The following is an 18,575-nucleotide window of genomic DNA, read 5'->3' as shown; positions in this document are numbered from 1 at the left end:
CATTGAGTGACTATACATTTAGAGTTGTTAAAAGCTTGATTTGACCCTTAACGCTCTCCATAGTAACTCAGTGGTACGAGCACAGCATCTCGGGGGGCGAGCTTTTTGTGAACGCGCGCTTCTTTCGCCGTTTGAACGGGGGCGGGGCGAGGGAGAAACCCATCTCGACGGGGAAACAGAATTCGATACAACACCGGCGTTGACGGAAGCTATCTTCTTCTTCTTCTTCTTCTTCTTGTTTATTAGCGTTTGGAAAACCAGCTTATTGGTGCATTACCGCCACCAACGGCAGCTTTCGTAGTCGTAGGCTCCAGTTTTGTGATCTTTCGTCTTGTGTCCCCGTTTTCTCCCACATGACGTCGCCAATGTGCGACCAGTCCACGACAAAACAAAGTCGTGGGCTAATTAAAAAGTAGTTATAACCCCGATGACACCAAATAGAATTTACATGCATAGACTATACACATACACATGCACTTTCACGAACACAAAAGTACATCCTTTACGTCTTAATTCAACATCGCTTTATCTTTTAACCGTTTGAAATATATTTGAGGGTTTGTTCACATTTGTTTGTCTGAGGTGTCTATACGTAATACCTGAATTCAAAATATCTGCAATAGACAGAAGACTGGTGATAATAATAATAACATACAAGTTATAACCCCCACGCTACTTGAACGCGGCATCAGCGCCGCTCGCTTCCCACGGTGCCGCGTGACTCCCAAACGCAACACCGGTCCATAAGCGTCAAAGCTGCGCAACCTTTCTTTTTTTTTTAAGCAGCAGCTCATTTTAAAATGCTATCGACTGTCGACGGTTCTGGAGTCACACATTCACCTACACATATAATAGCCTTGCGTTAAAAACCAAACATTGGAATAGTGTCACGGCCAAAGGTATAAGTATCTTCGACGTGAGCTGCCGCCCGCTGTGTATGCGTAAAATTGCGCAGCTCTAAAGGGAGAGTCACGATTTTCCTCGCTCCCGTGCTCATTTAGCGCTGACAAGCTGTGCTCTAGTGGTGCCCCCCACGCTGGTTGTTACCGGCGCACAGTTTAATCGATTCCAAAGTGAAGTGAATGCGATGACTCGACCGCGGGGAATCTCCCGTTACTTCTAGTTTATTTTATTTTTATTTTTTTTTTACTTTTAATTAACTACTCAGTGAACATCCGCGACTATGGTGAACCAGGTTCAGCGAGCGGACGGGAACTGGCAAACGGGCAGGAGCGACTCCAGCGGGGCGAGCAACAGCGGCGGCGAGAGCTCCAAGGAGAGCTCCCGATGCCCAACTCCCGTGCTGGACGCGGACGGCTCGAACCGGCTCCGGGAGAAGATGCGCCGCAGGATGGAGTCTGGGGACCCCTGGTTCTCCCTGGAGTTCTTCCCCCCTCGCACCGCCAGTGGTGCCGTCAATCTCATCTCCAGGCACGTGTCTTTCGTTCGTTATCTGTCCGGTATGGTCGATTTAAACAAAGCGAGGAGAATACTTACCCTGTAATATTAATAATCTCACGAGTTACACTTCATTGTCGTCATCGAGCAGTCGTAATCCACGTGTGTTTCGGTGACCCCTCAAGGGTCATTCAAGGGGTAGCAGGGGGTCCCCAGCAAAAAGGTTTAACGGTTAAACTTCACCGTTATTTAATTTGCCAGTCATCAGTTCCACGGGAGCATGTACAAGAATTACTTTTTTTTTAATTGTAGTTTGGACTAAATCATATCCAACTATACAAATTTTCCCAGATTGGGGACCCAGAGACAATCTTATCAAATGGGATCCTAATGGGGCTTAATGTGCATCAAATCGAGGGTCCTTCATATGAAATGTTGAGTAACACTGTCTGTGACGCACCCTTGTAACACTAGAAAATAAAGGAATAGTTGAGAGGGGGTGTAGCCAATTCAGTGGTCTGTCCGTCGACCATGGTCGCTAGCACGGACCACTGGTTACTACTACTGCGCTGAAGTTAGTAGTCCGGACCAGTTAGTGAGTGATCTGTGGACTGGTCATTGTGGTCGGTCCGTGGTCCTTGCCGTCCGTCCCTGGTCCTACATACCAGATGTGTTTGACTGCCAGATCACACCATAGGTTAGCACTGCAGACTACCATTTAAATTAGCAGATTTTGATTGTGTTTGGTTGCGTAGAGAAAGAGATCTACTAAAATATATATATTAATGTAAAAAGGGTCAATTCTATATTTAATTTTGTCCTGTGCATAGATTTCTTGCGTCAGTATGTGAATTATATTTAAAAGAACAAACATAAAGGCCAATATTTACATCTAAAAAATACATATTTCTATAGATATAATAATACAATGCTAAATTGTTCTTTTTTTATGTAGATTCTTAATATGTTCAATATATTTAATGTAGACTACGTACCAGATGTGTTTGGCTACCAGATCACACCGTGGGTTCGCGCCGCAGACTACCATTTATATGAGAACATTTTGATCTTCCGATTGTTTGTGTAAAGAAAGAGATCTACATTTAATTAAATATATATATATGTAAAAACAGTTAAATTATGTATTTCATTTTGTTCTGTGCATAAATGTGTTGCTGCAGTCTGGTACTAATATTTATTAGAGCATACAAATGCCAATATCTACGTCTAAGAATTACATCTTTCTATAGATATGTGGCGATGTGGCGATAGTGGCGCCGCCCCTAGCGGTCGCCTGCGCCGGCGCTCCGGTTGTTATTACATTTCACTGCATATATGTATGAAAGTATGTATATGTAAGTGACGATTAAAAATCTTGAATATAGATATTTTAATAATACAAGACCAGATAGTTATTTTTTAATGTCAATGTTTAATATGTTTAATATATTTCATGTAGACAGTGACGCATCTGTACACAAGATTTTTTTATTTCTATTATTTAGGGCCTCTCGTCCTTGTGGTCCGGACCAGTTGCTCAGTGATCCGTCTTATCTCCCCTTCTCTCTCCTTTGGCCGTTGCTTATGCTTTTGTTAGCTATTTATTCATTGTTTTTGTTGATGAAGACAAATAAACACCACAAATCATAATATTTTGTCTATGAATTATATTCTGTTGACGATCAGGCCGAGATTGTATTGTTACTGTTGTACAGTGTTTTGAAGTTTATGTGATGATAGATAGATAGATGGATGGAAAAATGGATAGTTCAGTTTAAAAATAAAACACATCTTGAACTTTCAGTGGAATGGTTATATTTTAATAGGATAAAATCAACTAACATAAATGTATTTCATACAATTTACACAAAACATGCATGGACAGATATTCCAAACAACAAAGACAGTACAGACCACTGAACAAATGGTCTGAAACACGAGGACCACAAGCTTCTGCGTCCCCTAGTTGTAGTGACCACAAGGACTGCACCTAGGCTATAGTGAGGCAGGTAGAGAAATAGGCTATAGCCTAGATATAAGCATACATTTTTATCTATCATCACACAAACTTCAAAACACTGTATAACAATACAATCTGACCCTGATTTGTGGTGTTTATTTGTCGCCATCAACAAAAACAGTGCATTAATAGCTAACAAAAGTATAGCACACGGCTGAAGGGGAGTTAAGACAGAGGAGGTGTGCGGGGGATTAGGACCACCGACGGACAGCTGAGCAAGTAGCCTGGCCCACGTGATGGATCACTTAACAACTGGTCTGGAATACAAGGACGAGAGGCTGCTCACTGCAGAGCTAATAGGCTCCACCTCTAGGTCCAGCTGCACACCAGCTCAGAATTAAATAAAGTATTTAAAAAAAATTAAAATAAATAAAATAAAATGTGTACAGATGAGTCACTGTCTACATTAAATATATTGAACATATTAAGAATCTACATAAAAAAAGAACAATTTAGCATTGTATTATTATATCTATAGAAATATGTATTTTTTAGATGTAAATATTGGCCTTTATGTTTGTTCTTTTAAATATAATTCACATACTGAAGCAAGAAATCTATGCACAGGACAAAATTAAATATAGAATTGACCCTTTTTACATTAATATATATATATCTTAGTAGATCTCGTTCTCTACGCAATCAAACACAATCAAAATCTGCTAATTTAAATGGTAGTCTGCAGTGCTAACCTATGGTGTGATCTGGCAGTCAAACACATCTGGTATGTAGGACCAGGGACGGACGGCAAGGACCACGGACCGACCACAAAGACCAGCCCACAGATCACTCACTAACTGGTCCAGACCACTAGTTTCAGCGCCCCTAGTGGTATAAACCAGTGGTCCGTGTTAGTGACCATGGTCCATGGACGGACCACTGAATTGGCTACAACCCCTGCTGAAAGTTGACCCAGTGCACTATTGTCCTTTTAGGTTTGACCGTATGGGCTCCGGAGGGCCCCTGTTCATAGACATCACCTGGCACCCGGCAGGGGATCCGGGCTCAGATAAGGAGACGTCTTCCATGATGATTGCCAGCACGGCAGTCAACTACTGTGGCCTGGAGAGCATCCTGCACCTTACCTGCTGCAACCAGACCAAGGAGAACATCACAGTCTACCTGGCCAAAGCCAAGAGACTGGGCCTCAAGAACATCATGGCACTGAGAGGAGGTATGGGCGTCTTCAGTTAGGCCATGCTTCCTGGGCTCTTATGTTTATTTTTCAACTAATTGTGACTTGTAAGATAAGTCAAGTTATTCTGAAAGTTAACAAAATGATATATTTACATTCTAATACTGCTGTATAACAGTGTTTATAGATGAGTTGCAATGATATGGATTAAGCCCAATCATTTACTTTATCAACACGATTATTTCAAAAAGACAATTATTGACTTACCCGTGCCTAACGGAAAAGTTTTTGTCTCTCAACCTGAACCGATTTTTTTCCCAATCAAAGAGATTTCGAACGTTGCCCTTACCTTTTCAGCGTTCAAACCGGATTATTGTTATTATTATTATTGTTATATATATATATATTTTTTTTAATTTATTTATGGATCAGGAGATACACCAATCAGCCACAACATTAAAACCAATGACAGGTGACGTGAATAACATTGCGCATCTCGTTACAATGGCACTTGTCAAGGGGTGGGATATATTAGGCAGCAAGTGAACTAGGCTTGGACGATATCCAAAATTTTACGCACGGTTGCGCACTGAATTTTTTTTTGGTTTCATTCAGTTACGAATGGGGGGGCGATATTTCAATACTCTGAAAATATTGCATATGGTGGTAAATATCGCGATATTTGATAATATCGGCGCCAGCCTAAAGTGAACAGTCAGTTCTTGAAGTTGATGTGTTTGAAGCCGGAAAAATCACACCGTGTGACCCACCGCGTACTTTAGGTAGGTGGTGGGTCACAATATTATAATGTAATAATATTATTATTATAATATTATGTTGGCTAACCCCAACCCTACCCCAGCTACACTCTGAGAGCCTGGTTGGGGCCTCTTTTCATTTTCTTTTCGTATCGTCGATCTGCTCCGGTGGTTCTTGAATATATTCAGTTTCATCGTCACATTCAGGTTGAAATCCGCTGTTTGAAATGTTCTCCAAGTCCGGGATAATATCAGATTCAGCTAAGCTTTCGTTCTCAGCGTTGCTGTCAGAGACTATCATCGCGGAAAATGAAGTCCAGTATGTGCTGGTTACACTGACTTGGATCTATCGCACTGGTCAGATTAAGGTCCGCGATATGATTTAGATCTTCCTCCACCCGCTTCTCGTAATCCATAACAACACGGAGATGAAAGTTTTCACAGACAAGTGAAACCGAAGGAGCCTCGTCTTGTTTACGAAAGTGATGTCAGCATTTCTTCTTCGATGGTATACGCTGGTACAATCCCCCTCCACAATGATGGCTCCGTGTGTGTGTAAAAGTAGTACGATTTAAAGGTTGAACTCTATCAAAATGGTTTCACATTGTGACTTCACATCACATGGAATATGGTGGAATGATCTTCACCTGGACAGTCGCTTTAAAGGAAACGATCGATCGTCGTTGTTCAGTGCTGTTCAGCGTCTCAGTAAGTGAACTGTGTTTCCCCATGTAATCTAATGGGAATATTTAACTTGGTTTAACATTTTTCTACTATTCATAAATCAAACTGGGTTTTGAAAATACGTTGAGATAAAAAAAAAACCCACAAAGGAACACGAATCTGGAAAAATCTAATTCTTCTTCAAGAGAGGTTTTTTCAACTTATTTGGCTGCTCCTAGCAATTTTAGAAATGCGCGAGATAGCGGGTTTGCTGCGGTGGGTCACAAATGGGCAAGTGTAAGGATCTGAGCGACTTTGACAGAGGCCAAATTGTGATAGCTAGGCGACTGGGTCAGAGCATCTCCAAAATGGCGGGTATTGTGGGGTGTTCCCAGTTTGCAGTGGTTAGTACCTACCAAAAGTGGTCCAAAGGAGGACAACCAATGAACCGGCGACAGAGTTATGGGCGCCCATGGGCTCAATGATGTGCGTGGGAAGCGAAGTCTAGCCCGTCTGGTCTGATTCCACAGAAGAGCTGCTGTCGCACAAATTGCTGAAAATGTTGAAGAAACTATGATGAGAAAGGTGTCAGAACTAACAGTGCATCGCAGCTTGTTGCATATGGGGCTCCGTAGACCGGTCAGAGTGCCCATGCTGACACCTGTCCACCGCTGAAAGCACCTACAATGGGTATGTGAGTGTCAGAACTAATAATGGAGCAATGGAAGCAGGTCTGATGAGCTGGTCTGATGAATCACGTTGGGTGGGGTTAGGGTTTGGGGTTGGGGTTAGGGTTTGATCCAATCAAGCATCTGTGGGATGTGCTGGAACAACAAGCCTGATCCATGGGGGCCCCAACTCACAGCTTACAGAACTTAAAGGATCTGCTAACGTCTTAGTGCCAGATACCACAGGACACCTTCAGAGGTGTTGTGGAGTCCATGCCTCGACAGGCCAGAGCTGTTTTGGCAACATGAGGGGGAGCTACACAATATTAGTAGTTTCTGGTGGTGATTTTAATGTTTGGCTGATCGGTGTATAGTGGTTTCTGGCAAGGCCGCGAAGGTTGCCCCGTTTGACTGCTTTTTTTGTTATTCCATGATAATTAATTAATGGATTTAATAATTACTGTTGAAGCGTGTGAAAATGCGGTCGGTGTGTAAAAGAAAGACAAAAAAGATCCTTTAACCTTTGAAAGTTAGAATACTCTTTCATCCAAAACATCTAAAAGGTCCTATTTTTCATCAGTCCCTCGATTGTACAAATGCAACACTATTTGTATGTAACGTAAAGGTATGTGTCAACATATAATGATCAATTAGACCCACTGGAAACAGACTGGGAGGAGGAGGAGGGTGGTTTCAACTACGCCACCGACCTTGTCAAACACATCCGCTCCGAGTTCGACGACTACTTCGACATCTGTGTCGCCGGTAGGTTCCACACGTCCGCCATCACAATTGGAATAGTACAGTTCCAACGACCTTCCCCTTATATGTGTGTGTGTGTGTGTGTGTGTGTGTGTGTGTGTGTGTGTGTGTGTGTGTGTGTGTGTGTGTGTGTGTGTGTGTGTGTGTGTGTGTGTGTGTGTGTGTGTGTGTGTGTGTGTGTGTGTGTGTGTGTGTAGGCTACCCTACTGGCCACCCAGAGGCGGAGAGCTATGAAGAGGACCTGAGGCGCCTGAAGGAGAAGGTGGATGCCGGCGCCGACTTCATCATCACGCAGCTGTTCTTCCGAGCCGATACTTTCCTCAAGTTCAATCGAGACTGCCGGGCCATTGGCATCACCTGTCCTATCCTGCCCGGGGTGTTCCCCATCCAGGTAACTTAGCTGCTTTGCCTGGCGGGTGCAGGTGGACTTCCTCCACCAATCCAAAGGGAGCGTGTTGCCGCATTGAAGGCGTCGATACATAAGATTAAACTTGATTAACAGCATGACAGAAATTGTCAATCCAGTGAGCAGTAGCAGTAGTTACTAGATAGAAGTATGGTTAAGAATATAGTTCAGTAAAGTATTAGTATTAATGATTATTTTCTAATGCAAGGTGGTCTCATAATGACCAAAGTATTATAATAAAAATAATAAACAACTTTATTTGTATTGCACCTTTCATACAATATTTGCAGCTCAAAGTGCTTTACAGACATTTGGGAATTAATCATTTACAGCAATTAATGATTTAAAGTGACTGAATAGTACATTTTGAGGATAAAACCAAAAATGAAAAATGATATATTATAGTATAACAATTCAAAGACATTATAGTATACATATAACATTAAAGTATATGTAGTATAACATTATAGTATAATAATGTGGTACTAATATAGTATAATGGTAGTATAGTATAGTATAATATAATCGTGAGATATAGTCTAAATGTCCATGGGCAAGAAATAATTCAGTGTAAATATTTTAAGACGGTATAATAATAATAGTATAATCTAGGTTAAGATGGTATTTTAATACTCATGTCCAAAATGCTATTCTAAATGTCCGTGTATAATCCAGGTTTACAGTCCAAAGTGGTAGGGCATAAATTGCTGGTCTCATTGCATCCAGTGATATTTGTAGCGTGATCCCCACTTATTTTTTACGTATGTAACGCATAAGACACTGTGTCTTATGCGTTACATACGTAAAAAATAAGTTGTGAAAAGTGATTCATATTTACTCCTTTTTTGTCATTAAGCATCATGGAATGAATTTAAAAATGTCTTTATGCATCTCTCCAAAGCTGTTTGCTATTCCATTGAATTCATATTGAGTAGATTAGTGACGCATGCAACGTTGCCTAACATCATGCTTTCAACAAAGTGGAAGATAAATAATGAAATGGAAAGTTATTCACTTACAATTCTGTAAAAATGAGATTTGCTCAAGGCAAGTCCCACCAGAGAGCATCATGTTGGAGCTAATAGTTTCCAGTGAACAGGCTTTGTCGATACTCAAGCTCATTGTTATAAGCGGTCACCTATTTAAAGTTATGTACAAAGTTTCCCAAGAAACAAATAAGCAAGCGACCAAATTTAGGGCCATGTATACCTGTATACCATGTATACATTGCCTGTCCACTCCAAACGGTATTCACAGTATAAGTACAAATTTAGGACGTCTGTCAGCATCAAGATTCAAGATTTCAAGATTCAAGATTCAAGATTTTTATTTGTCACATACATATACATACTTCCATACATATATGCATCAACACCTGATTGGTCACTTCCACCCTCCCCCCAAAGGGTTACCAGTCCCTGCGTCAGCTGGTGAAGCTCTCCAAACTGGAAGTGCCAGAGGAAATCACCAGGGTCATCGAGCCTATCAAGGACAACGACGCAGCCATCCGCAACTATGGCGTTGATCAGGCGGTGGAGATGTGCCGCGTGCTGCTGAAGAGCGGTGAGGTGCCGGGCCTCCACTTCTACACGCTGAACCGGGAGGTGGCAACCACCGAAGTCCTCCGCCAGCTGGGCCTGTGGATAGAGGACCCCAGGTCTGCAGTTCTCTCAAATCTCAGTTCCCTGTATTTGAATTATTGGGTGTGACGTGTGACTTAATGCTGTTGAGTAATCTCCGTTAATTGCTATTTATATTGGAATTGGCCTCACCCAGCCCAAAGGAAACCTTTCACAAAATTTTTGGACTTGTCGATTCTTAGCCTTTGCGTACTGGAATGTACACACTGGTGAGAAATAATACTGATATATGGGTAGTGAAGCATTATTTGTATATTTCTAGCTGCTACATAGCAAATAAAAATGCAGTGGAGATGGAATTGAAAGACTGTTACAGACAACATCTCGTGCCAACGTTGTGTAGTGATTTGTGTGGGAATGTGTATATTTTACTAAACCAGGGGTTCTCAGACTGTGGCTTCAGACAAAATGTTTTCTGGGGGTCACCAGATCATTTTCTGAACATGCACAAGAATAAGGGGAATATGTTTGATTATTATTATGATTATTATGATGATGATTATTATTATTATTATTATTATTATTATTATTAATAATAATAATAATAATAATAATAATAATAATAATAATAATAATATTTTTTGACTAAATAATTTTTATTTAAATATTTTTTTTTTTTTCAGAAATTCTCCCATTTAAATAATAAATAAATAAATTCTCTCAAATTATTCAGTAGATGCACAACTAAGAACTTATCAGCAGGCTATATTTTCCATAAGAGAGACTGAGAAAGAGACACGCAGGAGACATGTGCAGCGTGCATGGGAATAAATGTCAGTATGATAGAAATGGAAGTATTTCAATTTACATGCTTCAATTGGTCAAAATGCCGAACATTTCCTCTCGTTTCGGGACAACTGGTCAAAATGCGGGACTGTTCTGCACAAATCAGGATGTTTGGTCACCCATCAAGACGTTGACAATGCTGGGGTGGAGAGTTACATAACAGCTCATGAAATATGTCAAATAATCCAAAACCATAGTGGCACGAATTATTTAATTTTTTTGGCACAAATCAGCACAAATGCAGCACGAATGGCAATTGTATTCCAAATCTAGTCACATGGGGTGCCAACTCCACTCAGGTTTGTACAAATACTTAACTATACTGTTGTTAAATTGAGCATCGGCGAGTCGCAGTGAATGGATCTAGAGACTGACTTTTTTTTTAGGGGTCACCAGCCAAAGAGTTTGAGTAAAAGTAGTAAAGTAAGTAAAAGTACTTATAGTTACTGTCTGACCCTCCCTAAATCCCACGGACCCATAATTGATTATATGTTATCAATATAATTATATTGCATTATATCTGCTTGTTCTTGTCAGACGACCCCTCCCCTGGGCGGTGAGCGCCCATCCCAAGAGGAAGGTTGAAGACGTGCGCCCCATCTTCTGGGCCTCCAGGCCCAAGAGCTACATCTACAGGACCCAGGACTGGGACGACTTCCCCAATGGACGATGGTGAACCCCACTGGCTCTTCAGTCAGACACTCCTATTTTTGAGCTAGCTGTTTCCAAAGAAACTGCATTTCTGAAAGTAGTCTTAATAGATTTACTTTAAAATGTTATTTGCATCGTTAGAGCTTGGTGTCTAGACTCTACTGCTTATCAATGCCAGCCAGGTTTGCAGCGAACATAGGCATTCTTAGTGAGCTAGAAATATGGGAGTGATGAGCTTGAATCCCCACATTGAATATTGAGTAGAGCCTAACAGGTGTATGCAGGGAAGGTAGAGGGAGCACAGCAAGCAAGCAGGCGGCAAAGCAGACAGGGCACGAGGGATTGGCTGCTTAAATAGGCCGGCCTGTGAGGGCATGAAACCGTGTGGCGCTGTCAAGTTTTCTGACAGACCTAGCTCCGCATCATTTAAATAATCCTATAGTATAGGGATGCAGGGATCTGGTTTAATACTGTGTTCACGTAACAATGTTCCAATACCTAAACCAGATTTCAATGTGATGATGCGTGTTGTATTATCAATCACTGGTGAGACAAATGTTAAAATGGCCACTTGTCCTCATTTCATCAAGGGGGAACTCGTCGTCTCCAGCTTTTGGCGAGCTGAACGACTATTACCTGTTCTACCTGAAGAGCAAGTCATCCAAGGACGCCTTGTTGCAGATGTGGGGCGAAGAGTTGACCAGCGAGGCCAGCGTCTACCAAGTCTTCACCTGCTACATCACTGCCCAGCCCAACCACGATGGACAGAAGGTAAAGGGAAAGTTGGTGCTTGGCCACGATTATTCAGCAAGACTCGAATAGTAATTTGCAAGGATGTTATTTGTAAGAATTGACCTAAGCTAAGGCTGATTCTTGTATTTACAGTGTTTTTAGCTTATTTGTAATGTGTAGAAATGGTGGTATCCCAAATTTCTCTAATCAATTTCTCCAGGATTTTATGATGAAGGGACCGCATAAACTATTTTGACTGAAATGTTTGCACATGCATGAATAAGATTTTCTTTTTACAATTGTTATTATTATTAGTATTTTGTATGAATATTTGACTGTTTGACTTAAAGTTCCAATAAATTTGCTTTTTTTCCGTTTAATTAAACATTTTCCCAAAGAGAAAGCTGCTGCAAATTCACCAAATTAGTTCCGTAGTAGCCCCACGAAAGTGGCACATAATCCTGAAAGGACTGCGAAATAAGGATTATGTTAAAGTTGTATGTTGGTTTCATAGAGATCAATCGTCAATTTCTCAATACAATACCTTCAAACAATTTTTAAATAAGTATGCAAAGATCCCTCGTGTGTGTTCCTGATCACTGTGGCACCCCCTTCCACAGGTGATGTGCTTGCCGTGGAACGATGAGCCTCTGGCCCCAGAAACTAACCTGCTGAAAGACGAGCTGGAAAAGGTCAACAGGAGAGGGGTGCTCACCATCAACTCCCAGCCCAACATCAATGGGAAGGCCTCCTCGGACCCCATTGTTGGCTGGGGCCCCCCTGGGGGATACGTGTTCCAGAAGGTATGTACATTGTCAATCTTTCCGCAATACAAGAGGGTCGATGGATGCACATCTTGTAAATTGGCTCTTGTGTTGGAAGATCAAAAGGCTGCAATAATTCATCAAATTCATCAGTTCCTGATAGGATAGCAGCTCCAGCAGAACCGGTTTCACTCTGAAAGTGAGGACTATTCGTAGTGATGAAAGGTTTGTCTCTGTTTTTGAGATTTGGTTCTTGACAAGGCACTCAGTAAAAAGAGTTGTTCCGACTCGTTGTTCGTTTGATTCAGTTGGTGTAAGGAATTCATGTGAATGATGAACTACAGTCAGAAGAGTCGGCTTGGCTCTAAGTTGTGAATGGAATTCTCACAAGAATAATTTCAGTCTGTCTAAAGTTTGTCAAACTTTAGACAAAGAGTCACATTAAATGTGAATACCACCAAATGCCTTGGCCGTTTTTGCCTTGGACTTTATTTAACATAATTAATTTAATAAATAATTTAAGCTGGAATGTTTCAATAATGGTATTGAAATTCTATATGTCCAGGCAAAATTTGAACATGAGTAAAAAATAAAATTAATATATATATATTTTTTTATTTACTTGCAAACACAACAGGCCTATCTGGAGTTCTTCACCTCTAGTGAAAATGTGACAGCTCTCCTCAAAGTCCTGAAGAAGTACGAACCACGCGTCAACTACCACATCGTGAACGTACAGGCGAGTTTGCTTTCCATTCAAACTCACCATGCGATTTACACATTATGTCTACACAATGTAATTGACTTTGAAATGGTTTTCTTTTACCCCAATTCCAGGGGCACAATCTAACCAACGCCCATGAGATGCAACCCAACGCTGTAACGTGGGGGATCTTCCCCGGGAGGGAAATTGTCCAGCCCACGGTGGTGGACCCTGTCAGCTTCATGTACTGGAAGGTAAGGACATTCTCGTGTTCTTTTCACTTATAGCTTTCCATTCGAGGAGGGGTACCCAATCTGGGACCCGCAGCCTCCTATGGGTCATCAATGGAAATGCAGGGTGCGTCTTTTTACTTCTATTAAATGGACTTAACTCCAACGTCATCACTGTTCATACAAAGACTTGCCTTAAAGTTGACACCGATGCAACCTCCACCATCCTGTTCGCTGATTGGAACTGATCGACATTGAGGCTGAGCCATATAGAAAAAAACAAAAAACTTGTGTTGACATTTGTGAACCCCCCCTGCACTTCTTTTGTTTTATTATTTTGAAACCAGGACGAGGCCTTTGCCTTGTGGATCGAGCAGTGGGCCAAACTCTACGAAGATGAGTCGCCCTCACGGATGATCATCAAGTACATCCACGACAACTACTTCCTGGTCAACCTGGTGGACAACGACTTCCCACTGCACAACTGCCTGTGGCAGGTTATCGACGACATGTTCGAGCTGCTCGATGCTCCCCCAGAGCCGGTTGGTGATGACATAGAGGCCCCTGAATAATGGGGGGTAGTAGTACACGACTGTATATAGTACTATATTAACTAGCGTTTTATTTCCTGATTAATGTCTTTTCAGTGCTGCTATTGAGAGTGCGGAGCTCTTTACCCACACACCGCAACTTAATTCCTTCATCACAATATGCATTTAAAAATTAGATATATTTTTCATAAATCATTTTTTTAAGCATTAGATCTGATAGGGAAAACCAGAGGTTTTAAAATAGCGTTTATGTCCTACGTTGTTTTATAAAGTGCCTCTCGTTACAGAAGTGGAGCTTGACACAGGCAGACTTGTACTTTTCAAAAAGTATTTTGACAAATAGTTTTTTAAGCTTAAAATATAAAACATTTCCTATAGTATTTTTTTAACAAAACATTATTAAATGCTAACTCTTTGCATTTATTTTAAACTGTACTTTATGATGCTGTTTACATGACATGAACTTTAATGGATAGGTTTGCTATTTTTCAACCCAGGCCTGATTTAAAAACATTGGTTCGGATCATTTAGACCTGATGAGAAACGTACCGCTCTAAGCACAGTGGGAATTTGCAGCAGAGTGGTAAGTTTCTCAATAGTAAAGAGTTCAGCGAGGCTGTGCTATTAACAGTTCATAATGATGACAACCAAGATTTGATATTTGACAAAGCGCCAAATATCATGAAATAAACCCTGTGTGTGAGCTATACACCCAACCCAGCCAGAAACAAGGTCACAACGCATTAAGCCGTAAAGTCAGTGTGTTGTCTAAAACGACAGATTTAATTGAAGCTTTACAGGGAAGATTGAATATTAATGTTTTTAAACGTTTGCTGTGTGTTTTATACATGTGTTCTCATGATGATAGGTCTGAGTTTTTAAGTAATTATTTTTTTTTCTGCCATGTAAACTAGGATTGGGTGTGAATTATGAATATTTTTGACTGGGTAGTATTATATTCCAAATCGATATGAAAAGTCCCTGTTACAGTGAGCAAATCACAAGCGTTCACCTTTTCACATCAAGCTACTTGGATAATTACAATCAGGAAATGCACAGATTTAATGCACAAAGCATGCTTTTTTTTAATGGATTAATTTGTCAACAGCTCACAGACTCAAATGTTTTTGTTGTTGTTTTTAAGCTGTCTTACGACCTTCACCCTGGAAAGGTAGCTAGAACCATGAGCGCAACTCTTGAATTTGTGTTTACTTGAACCGTTACACAATATCGATGTTGAATATCGATGTTGAATCTGTAAAACCCGCTAGACTGCCTATCATGAAACTGCTTCTGTTGTTCTGCTGTACATGCGATTTTCAAAAACTGTTTTTTAGTAGCGGGGGGTGTGTAATGTATCTCAAAAGGGTCTGTAGAAATTATGTGTTACTGTAGAGAAGCAAGGTTCAAAATGTAAGACGTCATACATACATACATGAAACCTGAAATCAGACTTCTGGAGATGGTAGCTATCGCCGTAATATATGGACATCAGATGCACCATTAGCCCCCTTGCAAGTTGTACGGTGCCTCTAAACATAGTCAAAAGTTATCTAAAGCAATCGCTGGCATTGACACTGTAGTGTGGAGATGGAATGGTTTGAACAGCCACACTTGACCTGGCTCGAGGTGATTTGGTCATGGAATTGGCCAGGAGCAGATGGAACATGTCATGATAGGGCTCCTCTCCTGAGTGAGTGTGAAGATGGGGGTTTAAACCTGTTGCACGTTAGCCCAACCAATGAGCAACAAATATATAGCCACCCTGACCCAATCACCTAAATGCAGGTCAGGTGTGGCTGAATTGATCCGAGCAGAGAGTGAGACTTCCCCACTCTATATGCAAATCCAATATATTGCGATTATAATACGGCAATATAATATCATAGAGAAAGATATACATTCATTTTCTTTTCTTAGTATAGAAACAAAATGTATGTAAATTCCCATGTAAGGAAAATGAAAAATGTAAACCTAACTCAGAGAATTGGAGTGGAGTTTTTTGTTTTTTTTTGTTTTTTGTTGTTTTTTTTTCTTCCCTCCAGACAGCGATGTGCCATGCACACTGCACTCATTCTGGACTCGTCGATTGGAATTTTGCACGATCGCCCAAGCCTATGATGTACGCGCTAATATTTATTTCTGTACTCCATTTTTTTGTCAAGTTCATTAAAACCGATGACTTTGTCCAGATGTCTATATCTGTACATGTATTTGTCAACAGACGGAATGGAAACCAGAATGCCAGAAGCATTTTTTTTTCACCTGGGTAGTTTCCAACACAGGCTGCCTTGGCTTTTAGAGAGCGCTGGTTTAAGGCCCCACAGATGAGTCTGACCATTTGCCATAACGGTGGTTTTGAATCCTGTCTACACATTTCTTTATATCTGAGAAGGAGAAGGGCCAAACAGCGCCACCACACAGGCCCGTGTGGGAGGCTTGACAACAAGAAAAGTGCCAAATGTCATAACACTAGCCGCCAAAATATTGACATTTTGAGAATGAGCCAATCAGGCCACGACTCTCGTTTGAGCAAAACAACTTTTTTTTCTTTTTTTTTCCCTCTTTGACAAATAGCTGTATCCCCTTGGCAGACTAAGCTGTGCCACCTTCCAAAAGTTGTGCGCACTTCATCTCCCTATAATATACTGCCGTGTGGTTTAATATGTAACTTAAGTGCAAATTTCACAACAGCCAAAGGAAAAAAAAAAAATCTCATGAGGGGAAAAAGGTAAGACATTTTTTTTTTTACTTTGCTGCACATGGACCCCCTGCAATTCTTTTGAGGACATTTAGTGGGGCTGAGGACCCCAGTTTGGGCATCCCTGTCTGATGAAATTACCCGCTTTGGAGGTGAAATGTGAGATAATTGGCTATTTCCATATAATCATAACATCAAATATTTTTTCTCCATATGCAAGGGTGTGTATGTGGTTGATGTATAATGGTTATAAGGAAGGTTATAAGCTAAGAACATATTAAAATATACCAAAATCAATTCTATGTGGTACCAAAAAAAAAAAAAAATCATAACCGTGGCATAGAATACATCCATCAACAAAATGTTTTGGGGTACCTGCTGAATGGGTCACCAGTTCTTGGCGAGCTCACACACACACACACACACACACACACACCACACCTACAGGCCTATTATCTTTACAAAGCTTAAGAAAAATACATCCAGGATACCTTTCCATGGTTTCAAGGCAGAAAGCAGGGGCACATTATACAGACTAAACTTTCTGCAAGGCCTGACATCGAACCGTGAACAGTGTGTGTGTATGTGTACACAATAAGAAGTTGGTTCCATCCACATTGCAACTCCCACTGGTTTACTAGAACAGCTGAAGGCCTCTTTATGGCACTGCTGATCTTTGACCTAAAACTGAGCTATGTTTATCCTATACAAAACCCCCAAAAGCTCCCCAGTGGTATGAATGAATGCTTAATGAATCACCGGTATTGTGAGCGTCTGTTTATTTTCAGATAGGGAAATCAGTTTGATTAGCGTTGCTGTGCAAAAACTTTCCAGTTGGACAGTTTCTCACATAAAAAAAACAATGAAATGCATCTTTGATCGAAAAAATCACGGCCCTTATGTACTGCATTCATCAGGGCAGAGAGAGCGAGTGTGGGCCTCCTGCCCGATTCTGACGAAACATCTGAAGGGCATACGAGAAGCAGGGAGGTCGGCATGCCCTTTCCACATAGGGAAGACCTTGAACTAGAAATAGTGTTATTATAGTAGAGACTCAAATGCAGCAATTCCCAGGAAATTACCATTTTCCAACTATCTTACTCAATTTACACTTATCAACAAATTAAATAACTGAGAATCTAACTTATTGACAAATTAACTCAGTGACAAACTATCTTATGGCCAAAACAGACAAATTAACTAACTTACTAACAAACAAACTTACTAACTGAAAATAAATGACAAATTAACTAACCCGACGACCCTACTGTCTCGACGCGGATCTCGGATTGTCTCGCTGACATATCCACATGGATGAAGGATTATCATCTTCAACTAAATCTGGCGAAAACGGAACTGCTGGTCTTCCCGGCCAAACAAGGTATTTATCACAACATTGATATTAAAATCGACTCTCTATCTCTTGTTCCTACCAAGGCTGCAAGGAATCTTGGTGTCATTATCGATGACCAACTGACATTCTCGGACCATGTTGCCGCCGTCTCCCGGTCCTGCCGCTTCGCACTACTCAACATCCGAAAAGTCAGGCCGTACCTGACCCAATATGCCACTCAACTGCTGGTACAAACCTTGGTGATGTCTCGACTACTGCAACGCCCTCTTAACAGGCTTGCCGGCCTGTGCGGTGAAGCCACTTCAGATGATACAGAATGCGGCGGCGCGACTGGTGTTCAACCAGCCAAAGAGGGCACATGTCACTCCGCTGCTCATCGAGCTCCACTGGTTGCCTGTAGCCGGCCGCATCAAGTTCAAGTCTCTTATGCTGGCCTACGGAGTGATTGCTGGGAATGCTCCCGCCTACTTAAATGCTCTTGTAAGAGCACATGTTGCCCCCCGGATGCTGCGCTCGTCAAATGAGCGTCGCCTGGCTCTGCCGGCCATACAGCCACGGCAATCCAGGCTATTCTCATTTGTAGTTCCACGTTGGTGGAACGAGCTGCCAAAAAAGACCAGAGCGGGGACCTCCCTCTCTGTCTTTAAGAAGCA

The 18,575-nt window shown here is 41.3% G+C and overlaps 1 protein-coding gene across 1 annotated transcript; it reads left to right on the top strand.

Moving 5' to 3' along the window:
• The first annotated feature begins 1,167 nt into the window (after window positions 1–1,167).
• mthfr (methylenetetrahydrofolate reductase (NAD(P)H)) lies at window positions 1,168–16,139 on the top strand. The gene is made up of 11 exons (XM_080015915.1): window positions 1,168–1,431; window positions 4,354–4,592; window positions 7,297–7,407; window positions 7,602–7,795; window positions 9,217–9,467; window positions 10,774–10,908; window positions 11,478–11,658; window positions 12,240–12,422; window positions 13,021–13,122; window positions 13,221–13,340; window positions 13,664–16,139. Exons 1-11 carry the CDS (start codon window positions 1,184–1,186, stop codon window positions 13,886–13,888), a joined length of 1,989 nt encoding a protein of 662 aa, XP_079872041.1. The 5' UTR covers window positions 1,168–1,183; the 3' UTR covers window positions 13,889–16,139.
• Window positions 16,140–18,575: the final 2,436 nt, after the last annotated feature.

The sequence above is a fragment of the Zeus faber genome (genome assembly GCF_960531495.2).
Source record: "Zeus faber genome assembly, chromosome: 15".
NCBI classification, from domain to species: domain Eukaryota; kingdom Metazoa; phylum Chordata; class Actinopteri; order Zeiformes; family Zeidae; genus Zeus; species Zeus faber.
Note: the sequence above shows the minus strand (reverse complement) of the source record. Positions and strands in the feature narration are given on the sequence as shown.

Excerpts from the sequence above, each read along its gene's own strand:
- mthfr (XM_080015915.1), top strand. The coding sequence starts at position 1,184 with ATGGTGAACCAGGTTCAGCGAGCGGACGGGAACTGGCAAACGGGCAGG. Across the intron at positions 1,432-4,353 it reads GCCGTCAATCTCATCTCCAG|GTTTGACCGTATGGGCTCCG; the intron begins GCACGTGTCTTT and ends TTGTCCTTTTAG. Across the intron at positions 11,659-12,239 it reads CCAACCACGATGGACAGAAG|GTGATGTGCTTGCCGTGGAA; the intron begins GTAAAGGGAAAG and ends CCCCTTCCACAG.